Consider the following 21,587-nt stretch of genomic DNA (forward strand, 5'->3'; position numbering starts at 1 on the left):
CTCGTAGAACTAGATACAAACACTCTGTAAAGTCCACCCTCTCTATCCAGGTCTCACGAATAAAATGCCCATACCATGGAGCAGTCCCCAGACAAAAATAAACACACGAAGATTGGAGGCGCCATGAAACAGAAGCAGCGGGAAAAGCAGATGGCAGCCGAGATGCACACACGGATTTCAAGTAAACAACCAAGGGTTGATTAACATCTTCAAGGCAATTAAGATGCTCAGAGAAATAAACAACAACAAATTGACCAGGAATGACCAGTTTCTGCTTTGGGCTATGTTTAAAAGGGCAGAACTGGGTTTAGCCTTTAACTTTAAATAACTAGACAGCCAGACAAACTATAAGAGAAAAAGGGGGGCATGGGGATTGAATAACAGGTACCATCTGTGTGAACAAAAGTTCTCAGAAAGGTTGCACCTTCTTACAGAAGCCTCCTAAAGAGCTCGTTGATGGACCAGATCTTTAACGCTGTTGGAACGCTGCAGGTCCAGGGCCTGGTTATAATTTATCACGGGCTATCTTTAGCTCCCTAAAGAGCCATCCCTAACCCACTTCTGTGTTGTAACTAGCATCCCACGGCTAACAGATTCAAAACCTGTTGGAATGCACTAGCTAAAGAAAATTCTGGTTTCCACCATCCAAAAGGCCATGAGTTTTCAGATAGCGTCCGAGGTCTCCAGCTGAGATTTCTCAACTTTTCTTTAAGTGCCTATTAAATGTTCCCACCCAAGTGTTTAGAAAGTGTTTTGATTTATGGCTTTCTTTGAGCTGTTACTATAAAAACTTCATGAGACCATGTCCTCATTGGAAAACAGATCTGTGTTCATGGTCATTCATATCTGGCTTCAGAATAAACTACCTCTTATCCTCTGAGTTGAGAGTTGTGGCGTTTGTGTCGACATCTAGAAGTAGAGAACTCATACTAAGGCAGCAGCAGCATCGAGCCATCACTGTGACACACTCAGTTCACAGGCCATGGAGCATCAGTAACAATCTCCAGGAGGCATCACCTCCCCTGGTCCAGCCCCCTGAATTTCTCTTCTCCTGGACCCAGGTCCTTAAAGCCTTCTCTAACTACATGCAATGTCTCTCCTCAGGTCCCAGCTCTCATCTTCAGGAAGGCCTCTTTGTTACCCTTCTGTCACCATTCTGTAACACACACATGCACACAATTGTGTGAAGGGTAATTGTGATCCAAGAGTTCATAACAATAATAAAGCCAGGAATAAGAGGACCTATGATTGCCACTGACCAGTCAATCAGGTAGAACAGTAGTATAAGTGAATTAAAGCCAACGAAATTGGTTCAGCGTGAGAACTTGCTGTTACCCACTAGATTCTGACCATGTGGAAAGTGGCAAGTGTATCTTAGCTACTGAGAGTGTGCTTGTTGCACGGAGTGACACTAATCACTATGTTACTGGGGAGCTTTTTGGTTCAGCCCTGATCTTCGCACACAAGAAAAAGCCATCCAGGCCTCAGAAAGACATACAGTCAGGCATTCCTAGGAGCCAACCGGGCATGGATACATGTGTATAAGCAAGCAGAGTGGGAAGACCTGCTGACCCACGGGGCATCAGACAGAGAGAGCTTGACAGGGTGTTGCTTTGATCACGAGGCACATCTGTCTGGTTGGTTCACATCTGTTACTAAAGACACAGAGTTTAAGATAGAGTTTGGCCAAATGAGTCAAACCAATTGGGAACCCGAGGGAGTGGCTGTCGTTATCGTGATGAGTTCATAGGCTTGGGGACTGAGCAATGTCAACACAAGTGAAACACAGCATGAGTGGCTGTGAGGTGCCTACAGAGACGACATGGCTGTGACAAGGTAGACAGACTGTTCTGGAACAACATACTGGGAGAGATGATCTCTGAGAAGGCTTCGTAGAGGAGATGGTTCCCAGGTAGGCCATGGGGAACATGAAGGAATATACAGAAGGAATATACATTAAAAAAAATCGTGCATGTGTTTGAGGGCATGCATGTGGAGGCCAGTGAACAACCTCTATTGTCACACCTCAGGAGCTGTCAATCCCCCCCCCTCTCTGTGTGTGTGTGTGTGTGTGTGTGTGTGTGTGTGTGTGTGTGTAAAACACAGTCTCTCATTGGCCTGGAACTCACCAAGTAGGCGGATATACTGAACTTCTCAGGAAGGCTGGCATGTCGGGGTACTAAGCTCGAGGATGTATGTTTACAAATGGTGACCGCCAAACTGAGAAATCACTTCCTGAAAATTTATATTGACTCTGCTTGTCAGTAGCAGTGAGAAAGGAGAGACACAAAAGCGATAACACCTGGGGCCACAGCTCTAAAAGGTTGAATGGACATCGTCAGGTGTCTTCAGGTCCACCGCTCCTCAGACCTGTAATGGGTGCCCTGAACCCATCTCTGTCCTGCGAGGTCTCTGTTGTGCCAGAAAGAAACTGGGCTTTGCTTTGGTTAAAGCACCACGAGCTACATTAGACAACTGAGTACTATTTAACTGTCCCCGTGAATAAATCTATTTGAAGATTATTCAATTACACAACAGAATGAATTATCACCTCATTTGCATGGACCAAAAAAAAAATCTATTAATGCTCAATTGAGCCTGAACCAGTTGCGAAACAGGTGAGAATTTATGGTTGGATACTCTGATTGAAGCTCAATTAATGTTCAAGACAGTTTCTTAATGAATTAAGGCCTGACTCATTTGTATGCTCCGTCCCTTCCAATGCCTAATTGTGCCTAAATCAAGCTATCCTTGAGTAACCACAGAGCCCTCGGGGTGCCTAAGGGCATTTGGGGCTCCTCTGTGCACTGGCCCCGACTAACCCCAAGCCATCCTTCTTCAGCTGTTTGCCTTCTGTAACGAACAGGACTTGTGGTGTGACAATTCGTTATCATTAAAGATTAACAATAAGCTGTGGGTTTGGAGTCTCATTTAGCTCAGCAGTTTATCACGATGGGTACCAGCCAAGCTCTCCATCAGTCCAGCACATGGCAGAACAGCTGTGGAGGGTGCAGGCTCTGAAGGATGAGGGGTGGGGAGACAGGAAAACATGGTTAAGCACCAGTAGTAGCAGGAGGTAGGTAAGGAGAGAGAGGGCGGCTTAGCCACAACATCTGAAGCTGCAGATTTCCGTGGCTCCTTTCTCCCCCCTCCATCCCTCCTTCCCTTTGTGCAGTCTAGGGGCTGGTGTGCATACGATTATCCTGTATCGTACTTGGGGGTTTCATGTCTGCCCCCCTGTACTTCTGAGTTCTCAGTGGCCCTCCTCTTACCGAGACCTAGTGAATACTTTTCAATGAAGAAGTGACTGAAATGAGTAAGTGGGTTAAAATAAAATTTGTACTTAGGCTCCACATTTCTCCACATAGGCCATATGGGCTGAGGGATCCAATGTAATGGAAGGAATTTATAATCTATTTGGCCAAAAGAAAGGCCCGCTTTACCCACTAGAGTGGATAGAATGGGGCCAGCTGAACCCAGATCACTGCAGAATATGCTTACACAGTGGGTGGCCTTTACAACTATAAAACAGACATTCTCAAAGGGCCTCTTAGACATCTTATCCATGGGATCTAACTTTGTTCCACAAGGGGAGAACACAAGAATGAAATCCTAGCTAGGTGGTGGTGACACCTGCCTTTAATCCCAGTACTAGGGAAGCAGAGGCAGGCGGATCTCTGAGAGTTCGAGGCCAGCCTGATCTACAGAGTGAGTTCCAGGGAAGCCAAAGATACAGAGAGAACCTGTTTCAAAAAACAGTTTTTTTTTAAGAAAAAAAAACAAAAACATGAAATCCTGATTTCAAGGTGGAAGATGAGGATTGAAACGGTTGCTAAGTACCAGCGGTGGTGCTGGCATCTGTGTTCCCTGGCTTTACCTGCGTGTGGCTCTGCCAGCCCAGGTGGCATCGTCTCTTTCGGAAACCACACCTGGCCCCCTCCACCCCATTTCTTTGGGAGCTCAGAGTAAAGAAAGTTGACAAATTCCAGTAGTGAGAGTGACCGTCTGATCTGGCACCTGGAGCCGTTCCCAGAGCTTTTCCTGTCAGTCGGAGGCTTGAGAAAGCTCGTTAGCGTGGGCATGGCGAACCTGGCATCATCCACACCTCCTGCCTATTCCTTCATTACACAGCCGATATGCAGCAAAGCTTCAGGATCCAGAGGACGATAACCTCGCCTACTGACCAGAGCCTGGGAACCTCTCAGGAATCCTCAGAGACACTGCCATCCCAGGGAAGGAAACCCACAACTGTGGTCCCATGTGTCAGCTGTGGGCAACACCCAGCTCTCCAGTTTGGGAAGTGGACCCTCTTTTCTTGCTGAAGCCCCAAGGCAAAGCAGGAGGGCGGTGTGGTGGAGGTACCACGGGGCTTTATTCCTGATGGGGTGCTAGAAGGCTGAGGTTGGCTAAGTTCCTTCATAGCCAGTGCTAAGTGGGACACTCAGGCCACTGGGCTCCACTGCAGACTTTCAGAGCCTGTTTCCCTGCACACAAGCTCTAGCTCAAGGGCATCTTACTGAACGCGGCTCTGTGTGTGTGTGTGTGTGTGTGTGTGTGTGTGTTGTTGTTGTTGTCATCACTAGGGGTTGAGTTAGAACTGCTCGTGCTAATCAAACCCTCTACCACTGAGCCACTAAACCTTAGCATTCCTCCCCCTCTGTCATTTTTACTCTTTATTTTGAGACAGCATCTAATACTAAGTTGCCCAGGCTGGCCTTGAACTTGCAATCCCCCTGCCTTTACCTCTAGAAAAGCTGGGATTACAGGCATGTACTAGTAGGTTCAGCTCTTAACACTGTCATGGGACACTGAGTTGATCCTGGGTTTATGGCATGGGTCTGGAATGTAGGACTTCTTTCCCTTTTTCTTCTGGATTTCTTGTTCCACTTCACCACTGGCACCTTGCCACCAGTTTCAGTTAGGCCATTGTAGAAGCAGGTGAGGTCAAGGAAGCCATATGGATGCACATGCTGGACTCTCCAGCCCCTCCCCAGACTATAGCTCACTCATCAGCCTCTAAACTCAGACTGTATCAACACAAGGACATCTCATATCTGTTGACAAATATTCACTGTGTATCAATAACCTTCCAGGCACCATGTTAGGCAGCAGGGACACACGGGGAGACAGTGACACAGCTGTATCACCTACCAGCCATGCGAACTTGGATAAGGAACTCAACCTCGCTGTGCCTCAGTTTCCCAGCTTTTGCCATAATACACACAATTGCCATGTGCTTGTAAAAATGAAAACCAGTCAAGCACATGCCCCTACTTCTGCGTATTTACCCCAAAGAAACACAAGTGTGTCTAAGATACCAAGAAAAAAGGTCTTGGCTGGCTTTCACTTTTCAGCTCTCCAGATGAAGGCAGACATTTGATGCTTTATTTTTCTTTTTTCCTTTCTTAGCTTTGTTACTTTTACTTGTTTATCCATTGATGCTAAATTAAATTTACTTGAGATCTTGCCATATAAGCTGTCAAACCTGGCATTAAGTTTTGTGCTGTGCTGTAGGATTAGTCCCCAGTTGCTGGTGCTGTTCGGGAGGCTGTGGAGCCTTAGGAGGTGGAACCCTGCTAGAGGAAGTACCTCACTTTGGTTTATAGTTTGACCTCACTTTCCATCTCCTCCACTTCCTGGGTCTGGATCAAACGTCATCTCTTTACTTTCTGACCCTCAAAGTCACACCTCTCTCACCATGATGGATGGTGTCCTCAGAAACTGTAAGCTAAAAACAAGGTCCTTCTTCCCTGTAGGAGACATGTCTCTGCAGCCGTATCTGCTCCCCAGGGAGTGGGCACATCATATGGGGCATAGGTTTGCGTGTGTGTGTGTTTTGGGGGAGGGAATCTAAATAGAATCTGTAACCAAAGTTGGAACTGGGTGCCGGGCACCCGTCTGCGCTCTATGTTCTAGAACCCAGTTCACGAGCTTCGGGTAAGGGGCTGGAGGTTGAGAATACACACGCAGAGACAGACCGACATGCAGACCTTCCAACACTGTGATGGTTGAGTCACAGTCATAAACTGACACCCATGAAGCATTCATAATAGCCTTAGCAGCGTAGTAAGAGGTATCATCACTGTGCTCCCATTTAGAAACACAGAGAGCCAATTTATTCGCTGTGCTAACTGCCTGCCACGTAGCTGAAAAGCCAGAAAATAAGTATTGGAAACAATTTTCTCCTCCTTCCTCTGATCCAGCAGTTCGTAAATTAGCTTCTACTCCCTTTGAAAGGCTGGAGAGGGGGAAATCCTACTCTTGTTTCTGCCTCTTTACTCACTGACTATTGGGATGGTAAGTGTGAACTCAGGAATGAGCTGCCCAGCTCCATCCATCTGTCTCCTTCTACCTTAGACCCCACCCTGCCTTCCTCTCTGGACTACCATGGCTGTCTGGAGAAGGGACCCAGTGCTTCTGACCTGAGTCTGAGTACCGGGGGCTCTGTAACGGGGGAGAGCTCCCTCTGTCCTGCTGGGACTGACAGGATATGGGGTTTCAATTCCTAGTCCACCCTTGAATCTATTGCCAGTTGACTCGGAATCTGGAAGGAAGAGACTTCCACTGGCAACTTCAGAAGTTAAGCTAAGGGAAGATAAGGTTGGAAACGAAGACGTCTCCTGGCTCCCACTGGTCCTCAAACCATAGTGCTTCGGTATCTAAGAGCAGCTAGTGGCAGTGGGCAGAGAAAAAGATCACCGGTGATGACTCTGCTGCCCTGAGGTTCTGGCTGCACTGGGGGCCGACACTCTGCTCCTAGTTCAGGAGAGCAGTTCCCCAGAACAGGAAGGATGAGCCAAACGTGGGCCATAACAACTGACAATGGAATCCAGGCTGCAGTCTGGTACAGCCCACATCACATCATTTCTCTCCTAACGACTTGCTCGCAACAGGCTGGGGGAGTTAATCAACAGACAATTGCTGCCTGGACTGTTAAGAAAATAATAACCGTCTCTGTAAATTCTGTAATGAACTATGAAAATACCACCGGCCAGGGAAGAGGCAAGGAGGGAGGAATAAAAGAGAGTGGCATGCTGAAAAATCTCATAAAAAAAACAAACTTCTTTCTGTGTCCCAGAGATGCTCTGAGCTCACTCTCCTTGCTTCCTAACAGTCATTAAAATGTATAAAAATGAATGTTTTTAAAGCAGCAATACCAAGAATTATCACTGCTGCGGTTGCCTGGCAACCTGAGACTTTAGTTATTTTATTTCTAAACAGGGAATGCTATAAACTGGTATCCGGAGTTTGTGCAAATAGTTCTAAATTGACGTTCTCCCCGTAAATCAGGAGGAGATAATCCAGCATTAATGTGCACTTAGAGGAGGTTAAAAAACGCACATGTGCGCTGCTCTCAACACAAAGATCCTTACACGGAGCTTCTCCCCAATTTCATGCTATCTCGAGTCAATCTTCCAGCTGACATTCTTTTGCATTTTTTTCTCCCTGGCAAATATCTATTTAATTTTATGGTACCTGTAAGTAATCTACATTCAAATCCACGGAACCAGGTCTGTGTGACACCAGGGGAACGGAATGTCATTGCTAACAGCAGTTCAGGACACTTCTCCCTGTTTCCCACACCTCTTCCAGTTCTGAGAAAGCTGAGAAGCCCACATCTACCCAGACACTGGGAGGATGAGTGATGAGTATTTTAAGGCCAGGTGGGGAAACGTCTGTGTGCCGCCATGGTGGTTCTGTGAGGCCCAAACTGCAGCCCTGCAGCTGCACCTGGCTTCTCTAGGTATCTGCACCCCACTGCCTTCCAAATGAGCAGACATTAACATTTTAGGAAAACTTGGCTCCCCCTCTGCCTGAGTCACTGACTGGAGTTTGTTTCTAGTGTTGCCTGCTGGTCTGCCTGCAGAGCTGTGCTCAGGTGCTCCTCTGTCCTCAAGGAGGCGAGTCTTCCCCCCCACAGCCTGCGCAAGGAGGCTCTGGTACATCAATGAGAGGGAGACTTCTGGAAGTAGATCCTGCCTGGGGGTGTTTGCTTCTGGTTTGATGTTTGAGATTAAAGACTGGCCCAGATGCATTTCAAGCTTGGTGGAGCCATTCAACCCTAAAGAGCAAAGAGGAACAAGCCTGCAGCCCAAGCCCAGAGTTTACTAGTGACTGCCATGAATAAATGGGGATCTCAGGCCTGCAGCAGCACAAAACAAACCTGCAATGAGGGGGCACGGGGACGTAAGCAGGTGGCTATGTGGCACCATTTCCCAAGGTGCCAGAGAAGAGCAGCAGAAAGAGACACAGCCTGAGAGGGTCAGAACTCCAGAACCTCCCACAGAGACTGTAACTCTCTCAGGACAGAGACTGCCGAGGCGCCATAATGACCCTCTAGGCCTATAGTGGTTTTCAACCTGTGGGTCACGACCCCTTTAAGGTTGACCAACCCTTTCACAGAGTCACCCAAGATATCAGAAAACATAGATATTTTCATCACAATTCATAATAGTAGCAACATTACGGTTATGGAGTAGCAACAAAAATAATTTTATGGTTGGGGGTCTCTACAACACAAGGAATTGTATATAAGGGTCACAGCATCAGGAAGGTTGAGAACCACTGGTCTAGGCCCACACAGGAGTTCTCTCCAACATCCCACCCCCTTCTCATTATCCAATCAACAAGCACTAGGTCCTCCTTCCCTTCACAAATATTTCCAGTTGCCAGCCCATGAAGGAATTGTGGGAAAAAAACCCAACCAGTCTCTTGTCTCTTTACCAATCATTTCTCAATGAAAAGCTTCATCATTTTGCAGAAGCCCAAGTGCGTGAGTTTGTTTTCTGTGAGGTCTGTAACAAGCCCTTGCTCGTGTCGGATTGTGAGGCTTATTAAAGAGACGGTTTCTCCAAACGCAGTACCACTCACAAATAGAGTCTACACGCTTTCCGGACTTTGAGGGAACATAGTGTGAAGGGTGTGCTAACTTGGGGCTGGTACCCACCCCAAGACAACATCAAAAAGGAACCAAACTCCCTCCTAGGGAACTGGCTTGTGATTAGAGTTTCTGAGTTGCTAGAAAGTCTGGGATCCTCCAAAGGGCTGGGACATCCAAGAGTGAACACATAGGACATCGGGTTGCGGCATGAGAATTTATGCCGGCTACCTCTGTCCCCGCCCCCCTCCATCCGTGGTGGAGATTCCTAGCAGCTCGCTGCACAGGAAGTGCTGAGGACTAGCAAACAAGTATAACAAATGAGCCTACAAGGAAATTTGCAAATGTGCTGTCAGAAACCTCATCACACGGACAGGTTTCCCTGGGTGTGAGACTCTCTGAAGTTAGGAGAGAGGAATTTGTGCTTTCTGTCATTGAGAAGCTGACTAGGGGGCTGGGGCCCCTGCTGATCTCCCTGCCGCCCCCACAAGCTTTTCTCAAAGGTGTCACCATTTAGGATTGATAAATGAACAGCAGGCACTGGGATTGGCCAGGCAGCCTGTGCTGAGTAGTGGCTGAGGCGGGGCACTCCCTCCACACCTGCCTCTGCCATCTGCAAAGGCAATAACATCTGCAGAGCCAGAACCACCCAGGGCACATCTAGGGTGCCTGTGGGAGCACCCAGGATGGGTAATGAATCCCAGCTCACTTTCCGGCTTGCTCACATGACAAATGGTCCAGTCCAATGATGAAGAGAAATGGAGACAGGCTGTAGCCCCTCCGTGCACATTCCAGTTAATTTCCCAGAAGCCAGCACGAGTAATGCTACTTCTGAGCAGAGTTGTCTAGGGTGACAGATGAAGACCAGTGGGGTTTTGTGTTTTGGAGAGATGGGGGAGGGCAAAGAATATGAAATTTGATTTTCTGGGATTTTTTTTTTCCCCGCTGAAAGTGAACGGAATGCTAGGAAACCACGCAGCCAGGAAATATCCCATTGTCTGGGAAGCCAAGGCAAAGACAAGGATTGATGCCCAGAAAGGTTAGTCTGTTAACATAACGTGGCAAGTCATGACTTAGGAGGCTGGTGATCTGACGAAGGGAATGTGGACCATCCTGCTGGGCTGAATGCGCCACTGTGCACAGGCAGCCTATAGCTAGCAGGCAGAGCTCGGTGAGAGCAGGCACTGGCCATCCCTGTGGTCTCAACTGCCAAGGTCTCCCAAACTAGGAAAAGCCAGGCAGTTTGAACTCTTCATCAGTTGCCTGGCATATTTGGGTAAATCTTCATCTTACCTTCTTTTGTTCTGGGAGAGAACAGTACCTAGTTGATTAATCAATCAGTTTGCAGATGAGATTCACAGACAATAAATAGTAAATCTATGCTGTGGCTGAGAATCCAAGAAAATGTCAGAGCAAAAGTCTTGCAAAGTTTACGCACAGAGACAGTCATTATGGGCCAGAGGTTGGCAGCACAAATGTCCCAGTCCTTAGACGGCTGGGCAAGCCACCATGCTTCCTGACACCAAACAGTGGGCAGCCCAGCAAGCTCTTGGTGATTTGTGAGGCAGGACCAGGGTCACTGATGGAAGCTTTGTGTTAGGCTGTTAGGGTCAGGGGAGAACTCCATGACAAGCTATCATGTAGACGCAACATTTATGTTAAGTCTGTGTTTACATACATTATAGAAACATTTTGCTCATCACCTGTGTGGCCGAAATGTTGGGAAGGAAGACCTGGAAGCAAGCAGAAGGAAGTCTGGAGAGGCTGGTGACATTCCATCACAGCCTATCGACTCTCCCAAGAGGGCAGGTGGTTGGCCATTAGGACCAACTGACGCTAACAATATGTTTAATCTAACAAGAGACCTTGAGCTAGTAATAAAAACAACTCGCCCTGCTTCTCTAGTTGTTTACAGTGGAACCAAACTGCAGCCAGAAAGAAGTTACTTTACTTAATCAAAAAAATTTCATACGCTTACATTTATCCAGCCTTCCCACCATCAGCTCAACAGTTTGAACAGATAAATATTTATTGAAATCATAAAGGTATTCCACTCTTCAGGATTAAAACAGGAGTGATCGACTAGCCTGTCAGTGACCTCATAACAAGGTGGCATTTGGAACTGTATCTGCATGATGACCCAGGAAATTATCAGGTTCAAAGACATGATTCTCATTTAATGGAAGCCAACCAAGTCCCATATTCTTTTTGTCTTTGGAGGATCTTCAGCCTCAATAGATTGAACCACAATAACCTTTTGCTTTGCCAACTCCTCAACCTTCTGGGCTATTTCACAGCAGAAAATATAGAGAATGAAACTTGATAAACCCTTACCTTGATGAAGTTCTCGCACAGGAAATGTTCCTTTCAAGGGTGAAGAATGTTACTTTGGGGCTTATCTATCTGGGATACCAAATTTCAAGAAGGAATACAGCTACGATTCTAACTACCAGGTAAGCCCTGGAAGACATCCAGAATGCCCCTCCTGGTGGGGAACGGTGCTTGGGGTCTGTGATCAACTTGGAGCAGAGGAATGGAGAAGGCAAGAACTTTCCTTGAACCTTAGACACTATGAGGACACCCCAACTCTCCTCTTTCTCCCATAGCAGTATTTGTATTTAAAGAATTTTTATTGATTAAAACAAAATATCTTCTACATATTTATTCATGGCAACTCTGTAAGACAAACCCTGTCTCCACTTTAATCTGATAACATGGAGCTAAACTATTGACCGATCACCATTGGTCATTGGGGACAGCCTTGTTGATTCGATTTTCACCCCTGTTCTTCGCCTCATTTCCCTGTGGTGCATAAGGAATACAGAGGCAGAACCCTCATTTTAAGATGAGTGGAGGTTCCTATAACTCGTAAGATACACAGCTGAGCTGGGCAATGGTCGTGGGGGTAAGTAAGGCTGGGTCACTCATGACATGGCATGTTTAGGGCTATACCAGAAATGGAAGAAACTCTGACCTTATCTTCCTGGAGCGGTACTCATGAAAAGGGAAGGATCGTGTATATGGAGTGAACATTTGCGCAGGATGAGGCATGGTAACTCCCTCAGGCTTTTAAAGCTCTCCTAAGTAGGGCTATAGGATGATGTACAAGATGCCTGTAGTACCCATGCAATAATAAATAGGCTTATACTTAAACTAAAAGGTGTGGTTTACCGGAAATACATATTTAATGAGTAAGCTGTATTCTTGTGTGTAGCTTTAGCCTGGCTGACCCATTCCTCTTTGGTCATTGCTTGCAACCCCATGGGACAGACACACTGATGTGATGTTTCCAGAAATGCAGAAAGGGTAATTACAACTGGAGGCCTCTGCTGGCGTACTATGACTGTGCTGGAGTTGAGCATCTCCACACTTAGCCGTTTGGAAGACGATGCATGATGCCATCATTAGCTAAAGCAGGTCTCTGTCACTGGACTCAGAATCCCATCCAGGCTGCCCCTTAGCTGCCCCTCTCCCAGGGTATCCCTCCTGCACAGAGACCCACTTACTTGTACGGGATGTGTTTGCTGCCATTGACAAGAGCCAGGATGACGTTGCCCAGGGCAGACAGCGAGAGGCACAGCCCCGAGCCTCCTTCTCGGTTTTTGCTGAGCGCTTTCACACAGCTGCCCAGATCGATGAGATGCAGGCGGCTACGACCTCCAGACACTGGCACGGGGGAGGAGGCAAGAGGGAAAAAGAGAGAGTGGGTAAGTTCAGGTCCGCACATTTTCTCTTCTTCGTGTAGCTCTTTGGGAATCTCGGAGAAGGGAAAACATTAACATTTGGTGACAGGAACAATTCGAGCTGGGGTTTCAAACAGAACCAGCGTTCTTAAATTCTGTCCACCACATCCCATACACTGTTTAAAACCTAATGTCACTTATTTGACCAATAAAGGAATGCGTTCTGTAGACTGGATGGGTCACTGAAGGAGGGTAAGGGCCTTACCCCACTGACCTCCGAATAACAGTTCTGAAAACTGTTTACCAAGTTAAAATCTGAGCAGCTCACAAGTGATTATCTACTCTAGTTTGTCATTGTCAGGTAGCCAACCTAAGGCTCAGCCAGGAATCAGGTTGGTAACCCCAGGAGAAATCTGGAAGATGTAAGATCCAGGTGCAGAAACAGGAAAGACCCAGCTATTTGCTGAGTGCCTGCCAACCGCCAGGTGCACAGACATCCATCTCATTCAGTTCCCACACAAAATCATCCAACACTATCATCCTCTTCTTGTAGATGAGAAAATTAAAGCTCAGAAGAGTTAAGAATTTCCCTCATGAATTCTGGCTGCGATGAAGTAACTGGGACCAGGCTAGGTCTTGTATCCAAAGCAACCAAAAATCAACAGAATGTATAAAATAGTTGGTTTTAAGACACCAGACATTAAACAGGGGAAGAGCGACTCCCGAGACGCACGAAACAAACAAAGCAAACACTCCTGATCTCATCTAACTGTGCTGAGAGAGTTCCCGGGCTCAGGACAAAGAGCCCAGGTCGAACCTGGTAGATCCACCGAGCTCAAGAGAGATAGAATCCAACTTCTAGGGAAACCAAGGCAGCAGCCATGCGCAGGACAGAAAACTAGAAAGGCAAGGCCTGAGGGATTTGCAGTCTCTGGATTCAGCTGAGTGCTCGGCAGCAGATATGTGCGAGAAACAGCTAACAAAAGGCTGGGGTGCCTGTTCCCAATACCCAGAAAACCTGAAAGTTTATGTGCAAAGATAAATAGGCATAAAAAGAAGCAGGTAGACAATCCCCACCATGAAGAAGTATTTGGAATAAACTCCAAAGCATAGCTATTAGAATCCACAAAGAAGGTGATGGAAAACAGTTACTGTGCCAATGTTCAAAGGCTTAAATACAGACATGGCCACCCTGGGTTGTATAACAAGATGTCTCCATTAAAATAAAAGTGTATATAATAATCTCTAAGAGATTAAAACAAAGGTAAAATTGTGTCTGAGAGTTTACGGCAGGTTACACATTAACACAGGAAAGATTAATAAATTTGATAATATATCAATATAAATCTTCAAAATGAAATAGAGAAAAAATATAAAAGCACACAACAAAAATAAAGAAGAGAGCAAGCAATGGGTAGGAAATTAAAAGGGCTACCTAACAAGCTCAGCTGTCTAAAATACACATGGTTGAATTTCCAAAGCATGGTACAGCTGCAATATTTGAATAAATAACAGTCCAAACTTTCCCCAAATGATGGAAATTATCAACCCACAAATCTAAAAAGCTCAGTCAGCCCCAAGAACAAGAAAACTGAGCAAATCCAACGAAGCAAGTGATCATTGTGCTACTCAGAGAAGAAGGAGCAGAGAAAACCAACAGTCCAAGGAGCAAAACCACATCTCATACACGGGAATAAAGGTAAGTAAGTACAATGGCCGGCCGATTTCTCCGCAGAAATAAGTCAGAAGATAGCACACTGACATTTTTAAAAACCTAAAAATTGTCAAATGAGCAGTCAACATCTGGATTAAGCATCATTCCAAAGCAAAGGAGGAAAAAAAGGACACTTTTCCCCCTGGATGTGGGGCTGGAAAGGAGGCCCCTTGGGTAAGAACACTTGCCATGTAAACAGGAGGGCCCGAATTTGAACACTTGGCAGTCACATAAGAAACCAGGCATGGCTATGAAAGCCTGTATGCACTGTAGGGTGGCGGGGTGCTGGGGGGTGGGTAGGCGGGTAGCACCTAGAAGCTCTCTGACCAGCCAGACTAACAAACAGTGAGCTCAGGGTCACTGAGAAATACCCCGTCTCAAGGGAGCAAGGCAAAGAGCAACAGAGGAAGAGGTGACATGCTCCTTTGGCGCACATATAAATATACATATACTCTCCACACCCACCCCAACATGCTGGCTTCACGTAAGGTGCATTCAGGTGGCACCTGGGTACCTCAACACCTGCAGGAAGAACTCAGAGACCACTCATGAGGGGAGCATATGGATTTGCTGTTGGATAAGAACTGGATGCAATCACCTTGGCGCCTTCCATTCGCATGCCCGCTGCTGGGGGTGAACATTCCAGGAAGGGCAGCATGGCCCTTCTATGTATCCAGCTCGGTGCCACACTTTAGACATGAAGGAAGTTCCTTTTGCTCATTTTCAGCCGTCCCTGGGGGCAACCCCTTAAAAGGAAGGCCACATTACCTCTCCTCTATCTTGTTTCAGATCATGCAAGATTGGCTCATGGCAGTGATGTGCGAGGGGAATGGTTATTTTTAAACAAAACACCGTCTGTATTTTTTGCAGCCCGATTATACAGACAAGAGCGGCTTAGGTATTCCTCACGCATTTCAGATGAAAGGGCAAAGACAGGGACCAATTTGGACTTCCAGACTTAATAGTCCATTTGATGTAATGGAATAAAATGTATAATGCGCACGTAGCAACACAGAACACAGAGAACAAAAGGTGGCTTAGATAGTGCTGGAGAGCTTTATAAAACACCTGTAATTACCTGCATGAGTCAGGACGAGAGGCGCCCTCACACAACGGAGAAAGCTGCTCTCCGGCCTATACCCACTGGTGTTTGGGTGGTCAGAGAATCTGATTTGCACAAATGGTGCTTAATCTAGACTGGTGCGAAGTCAGTGGGCACAGGCTGTTTGCTAGTGTTGAGCGTCTCCACCACTGCAAGTGGCCAAGTAGACAGGAATTCCGCAAGGACTAAGCAGAAGGGGTGATAGTGACTATAGGCAAGAAGTAGGTTCCTTATCCGCTTCTCAGATTTCTGAGGCCAAGGACACAGGAGTTAAAGGAACGTAGTTGAATCTGTCTTGAACAACTTTATTATTATTATTTTTTAAGAGAGTGTCTCATGTATCCCAGGCTGACCTTGAACTCATGACATTTCTGAGAATAATTCTGAACTTCCGATGCCTCTGTCTCGGCCTCCTATGTGCTGGGATCACAGGCATGTGTCACCGCATACAGTTTATGTGCTGCTGGGGACCAAACTAAAGGCTTCGTGCATGCTAGGCAAACGCTCTTCCAACTCGGCGACAGCCTCAGCTCAAAATTCCTTATAGTTTAAGTCTAGAGTTGGACCAAACCAACTTATTTTTATAAGACCAAACGCCTTATTTTCCCTATAGGGAGTAATTCTCCTAATACCACTCAATGCCAACATTATGCTTAAATTGCACTGAAATTATAGATGAGAAAATTGAGATTGAGATCCACACATGCTAAAAAAAAAAATCATCCATGATTTCACTGAAAATTAATCCTGAGTCAGAGGGAAACCCAAAGTGAACTCTAAAGCGTGCATAGCCCCTTACTCCTCTTGCGTCCAGGTGGCTTCCAGAGCAGCCCTGGACTGGATGCACCCGGGACCCGTGAAGAACTACCGCCGCCCACCTCCCACTGCCACGCCTTCTCATTGAATTGGGTTGGAGGGCAGCATGGGCACTGGGATTCACATCGAAGTTCTCCAGACAACTGTCACATGCTGCAAAGTTGAGGGACCACCATCTTCCCCCTGGCTGAGATCTCCCCCCTCTCTGTTGCCCAGCAAGACGCTGACTGACAACCACAGCACACCAAATGTGTGCAGCTGCTTTGTTAAGCACTTTGGTTTCTAAAGGACACACTGCCTATCTGTTAAAAGATTGGATACTTATGATACTTGCATTTACTATAATTAAAATATAAATAATACAGAAATCAAATATTATTTTGTAGGGAGTTTGAACATTTATATGTAAATTAAGTTTAATGTTTTGGGAAGGCATTTTAAAGAAAAGATTCAAGTTAAATTAGATGTATGTGAGAAATTAGAGTTGGGAAAAAACGAAAAGGAGCCAGAAAAAGGTAGGATCCATTTGGCAACGAATGGATCTTTTAACTTCTTGAATCTCTCTGAAGAAATTAATGTTAAAAAATGATTAAAATCAGCATGGTTCATGAAAGTTAGAACTTTAAGTGAAAAACTCATCTCTAAGCAAGCCCACATTGCATGCCCCTGAGATCCGTGAATAAATACACATTTGTTATGTATCTTTGAATATGATTCCCCCTTGTTAGTGGACTTTCTCTGTGAACTGATCATCTTCTGGTAGTGTAATGTATCCATGGCATCAACAGACACGAGGGTGGCTTGCATGCTGTGCTAGATATTTAAAACAGAAGGTCAAAAGGTAGAAGACTCTGTTTCATAGGTGTTAGCTCATGGTCATCTGACCCCAACATGAGGCAAGGCTGAACATCATGGTTGTAAGGATGTTCATGTCATTGCAGCCAGGAAACGTAAAGACATAGAAAGATTAGGGCCAAGATGTAGCCTTGAAAGCTAGGACCCCTGGCTTTTTAATGCTTCTTCCAATAAGGCTCCACTTTGATGTCTACCACTTCTCAATTGGCTATTCAAATGTTGGATCTATCGAGACATTAAACCGTTCATTAGGCCACAGCCCTTGGGACCTAGCATCTCTAGAATAGCCCTAACACACACACTCAGTGGTATGCTTAATCCCTTCATTCAAAACCCAAACAAGTTGGTCTTGTTCTCTGAAACTAGCTGTACTAGATGGCAGAGAAAGTCAGGGTTAAAAATGGCCCATATTCCATGGCATGGAATACACAGGTACTAAGCATTGGCATGTGACCAGCACCACAGTGACCCAAGATGAAAAGCTGAGTCTTCTGTTCTCAGGAAGTACATAGCCTAGGAGTCCAGCAAGCCACTCTGGGGTTCTAAGGAGAAAATTATTGCACAGAAAGAAGAATCTGGAAAGCTGTGAGGAGGAGGCTTTTATGGAGGAAATGGGCTCAAGAACTCACTATGTCTTTCCCTTCCTTCCATCCTGAGGTGAGGTAGTTCTGAAATTGATGGTAAGAGAGATTAAAGATACGAGCATAGAGTTAGTACTGTCGCTACATAACTGACTCTGGTTACGGAGCTAACTAACCAGTCCTGTAGGGTGCAGCCATCTTCCTGTTCAGGGCTTTGCTGCTGGGGACAGTAGCAGGGGCTGTGATGGTTTGAAAGAAAATGGTCCCCCAAAGGGAGTAGCACTATTAGGAGGTATGGCCTTGGAGAGTAGGTGTGGTCTTGTTGGAGGAAGTGTGTCACTGTGGGGTTGGGCTTTGAGGTGTCTTTTGCCCAAGCTTCACTCAGTGTGACACTGAGACCACTTCCTGTTGCCTTCTGATCAAGATGTAGCCAGCACCGTGTCTGCCTGCATGCTGCTCACTGTGATGATAATGAACTGAACTTCTGAAACTGTAAGTGAGCCACCTCAATCAATTGCTTTCCTTATAAGAGTTGCCGTGGTCATGGTTTCTCTTCATAGCAATAGACACGTGACTAAGACAGGGCTCACCCCCTTTAGAAGCACGTTTATAAGACAGATGATGGATCCACAGAACCGTGTAACTACACAGCTCTGGGTTGGGCATGGGTGATTGAGGTCATCATAACCTTTGTAAAGACAGTGTTCGACCCCTATCAGAAAGCCAAGATGAAGGAAACTGTCTGATTATTCTGAGTGCAGGTGCCTGTGTAAATACATTCACACATGTTCATGTGGCCAGCCTTGCCCATGGTGGTTTACCAGGAGGAAGCAATGTGAATGAATATATCAGAGGCCCAGTGTTAGCTGTCAGTGGACGCTGGGTGTTTACAAGCTTGTTCGTCAAAATACCATTACAGAGATGCTTTGGAATATTCTATTTTTATTATGTATATGTATGGTGCATGTTATGAGAACAGTTAGGTGCAGGCTGTGGCAAGTGTGGAATCATTTCTCCCTTCCACCATGATTTCTGGGAAGGGAATGCAGGTCACGTTTATGTGGTAAGCACTTTTACCTTCTGAGCCATCTCATCAGCCCATACACAAATGCTTTTAAGGATCACGCTTACGAAGAAGACCAGGAAGACTGGTTTCACTGGCTCACTTGTGGAATATTTAACTATGAAAAGATGTGTTACATTTGCTTCTGGTGCAGAATATTTAACTCTGTGAAGCTGTGTTACACTTGTTTCTGCTGCCTTTTCTAGTGATGTAAAGGTGTGTTGCATTTGTTTGTGTTGCATCTGTTTAGTTATGTAAGGATATGTTGCATTTGTGTCACCTTGCCTGCCTAAGGCACCTGATTGGTCTAATAAAAAGCCAAGTGGCCAATAGCTAGGCAGGAGAGGGATAGGCAGAGCTGGCAGGTAGAGAGAATAGGTAGAAGGAGAAATCTAGGCAGAAGAAATAAGAATGAGAGACAAGAACAAAGAAAAAAGAGAGAGTCCTGCCCAGGGTCAGAAGACAGGCAGCTGCCAGCCAGTCAGCCATGGAGACAGCAGGAAAGTAAGATATACAGAAGGAAAGGTAAAAAGGCCCAAGGCTAAACATAGAGAAAGAGAAACAGATTAAAATAATAACCAAGATAAGACTGAGCATTCATAACTAATAACAAGTCTCTGTGTCATGGTTTGGGAGCTGTTTAGTGGTCCACAAGAAAGCCTGCTACAGTTCACCACTCTGAAGTAACACGGTATCCGTTATGAGGAGTAGCACTTGCTTATTTGGGGCCTCTCTCCAGTGCTGAATTTTTATGGAGCCTACCAGCCTTTATAGATTCAACAGTCAAGACTTATCAGTGGAGAGAACCAGCTCTGCTGATATTCCAATAGCAACTAGAGAGCTATTTTAAGCCCAACCTGATGCTATCTACAAAACAGTGATACATCGACAAAGAATGCTCTTTTCTATCCTGACCAGACCGTTCAAGTCATCTACCTGTCTAGGTGTGTGTGTGTGTGTGTGTGTGTGTGTGTGTGTGTGTGTGTGTACATACACTGCAGAGAGGGCCTACGACAGAGCATATTCACACACTATGTATTTAGTTCTTGCAGCAGAGATTGCCCCTGAATCCATCATCAGGCTAAGCCTGTCCCAGTTGGTTAACAGCCCTGCTTCCTGCTTCCCCGCAGGGTGACTAATTAATAAACCTTCCCTTAATTGAGTTCTGGCTGCCAAGTCCACGGGGATTATAACTTATATATAAGTAAACAAAATTTCCATTTTAAACAACACTCCAAATCTTCTCATTATGGGTTAGCCACATAAATCCACTGAAATCCTGCCGGGCCTGAAGGCAGGGTCTGATCCTTTGCCTCGGAGATGATGGGGCCCTGGCAGGTGGGAGGGGTTTGTCCTTTGCCGGTTGCAGCCTGGACCCCTTTCCTTCTCCCATCTAGTTTGCTGCAACACTGGACAAGCCCCTGAGAGGTTTGGAAGCCGTTGGTGGCATCTGCCTTTTCCTTTGGCCTGAATTTATTATTTAAAAGCAATTTTCGTGCGCAGCTTAAAAATAAAAAGATGAATTGGATGTTAAATATTTAATAAGTGCTTAGGATTTGGTAGGACCAATCTGGGAGCAAGTCTTCAGTTTTAGCAAATGTTCTTTTAAATCGTTGTGGAGTCAGAAATTCAAATTTTTATATTTGAAGTACTTCAGGGAAATCTTTCTGTATGTTCATTGTTAGCTATAGCTTCCAGACTCTAAGGTGCAAACAAGACCAAGAAATAAAAACTGAAAGACCAAAAGAGAGTTGCTAACTTAGTATACAACTTAGAGGGACATTGTCCCACCCTCTGGGCCCCTCTGCTTGGTGCCTTTGGGAGCCCTGGTCTCGGGATCCAAAGCTGTTGGGAGTTTCCATTGCTGGCCATCTAAGAACTCACTGAAGGCTATGATGATTCTTAGTATTGACAACTGTTTAAATGGCTCAACTAGTCAGTGTTCCAACTCTCACATCGACTCTGCTAAGACATTACCCAGAACAAGCAGCAAGGGCAGGATTTGTAGCCAGCTCCCAGGACTGCTGGGAGAAAGGCAGTTCAGCAGCTGACTTCTGAGCTCAGGGTCTCCCACCTCCTAACCCCTGTTTCCGGCCTCAACAATGTTGTGCTGAATGGCAGTGCTTGACAGGGCGCAAACTCTCCTTTGAGAATTAGTGTCCTTTAAAAGCTTCCCATTCAACACATCCCTCCGGATTTAACCCCCAAATAGAGGGCATACCTGTGAGGGATTTCTGCTTATTTTGAAGAAGAGAGATTGTTTCTAATAGATCCAAAAATCTAACTTGGATCTTTGAGGTAGGAAGACAAAGCTTTAATGCAGATATTAATCCAGATCTAATCCGAGCCACACCTTCCGCTGCAAAGCCTATACAAAGACGTGGAAGAAGAAAGCATTTGCCTTTCGCCTGCTTGCTCTCATGTTGCTAACCAGTCTGTTCATTCACTAGCATGGCAGCCTACTTCTCCAGGGTTCCAGCTTTAACACAGCTAGGATATCTAGCCTCATGGACTGAGCAACTACTGGACTCCTGGGCCTTCCTTCAGAGGCAGCCATTGTGGGATCAGCTGGACCACAGCCTGTAAATCATTCTGTAAGTCCCCATTTTCTCTCGCCATATGTATATATGTATACACACACATATATACATATACATATATGTTCATTCTATAAGGTCTGTTATTCTAGAGAATTCTGATTAATACAGGTCGTGACCCCTATGCAACTTGTGAACAGAAAGATCTAGTAGATGTTTTTCTTTTTTTCATTCTTTTTCTCACACATCCAAGGCAATGGCATCGGTAAATCATTGCCAAAGCCAACCTTTTGCTTCTGTACAACTCAAAAGAGAACTTGAGCCTAGAATCTACAATTCGCTTGAATTCCAGACCACT

The 21,587-nt window shown here is 45.7% G+C and overlaps 1 protein-coding gene across 2 annotated transcripts in view; it reads right to left on the reverse strand.

Annotated features, from left to right (window-relative positions):
- The window catches only part of Kif26b (kinesin family member 26B), a 404,164-nt gene that overhangs the window by 30,895 nt on the left and 351,682 nt on the right, over positions 1–21,587 (reverse strand). For both annotated transcript variants that reach the window (XM_005348983.3, XM_026779720.1), the window contains one exon: positions 12,385–12,544. In XM_005348983.3, the coding sequence (XP_005349040.1) occupies positions 12,385–12,544 (160 nt within the window). The remainder of the gene's footprint in view (positions 1–12,384; positions 12,545–21,587) is intronic.

Source organism: Microtus ochrogaster, chromosome 6 (assembly GCF_000317375.1).
Source record: "Microtus ochrogaster isolate Prairie Vole_2 chromosome 6, MicOch1.0, whole genome shotgun sequence".
NCBI classification, from domain to species: Eukaryota; Metazoa; Chordata; class Mammalia; order Rodentia; family Cricetidae; genus Microtus; species Microtus ochrogaster.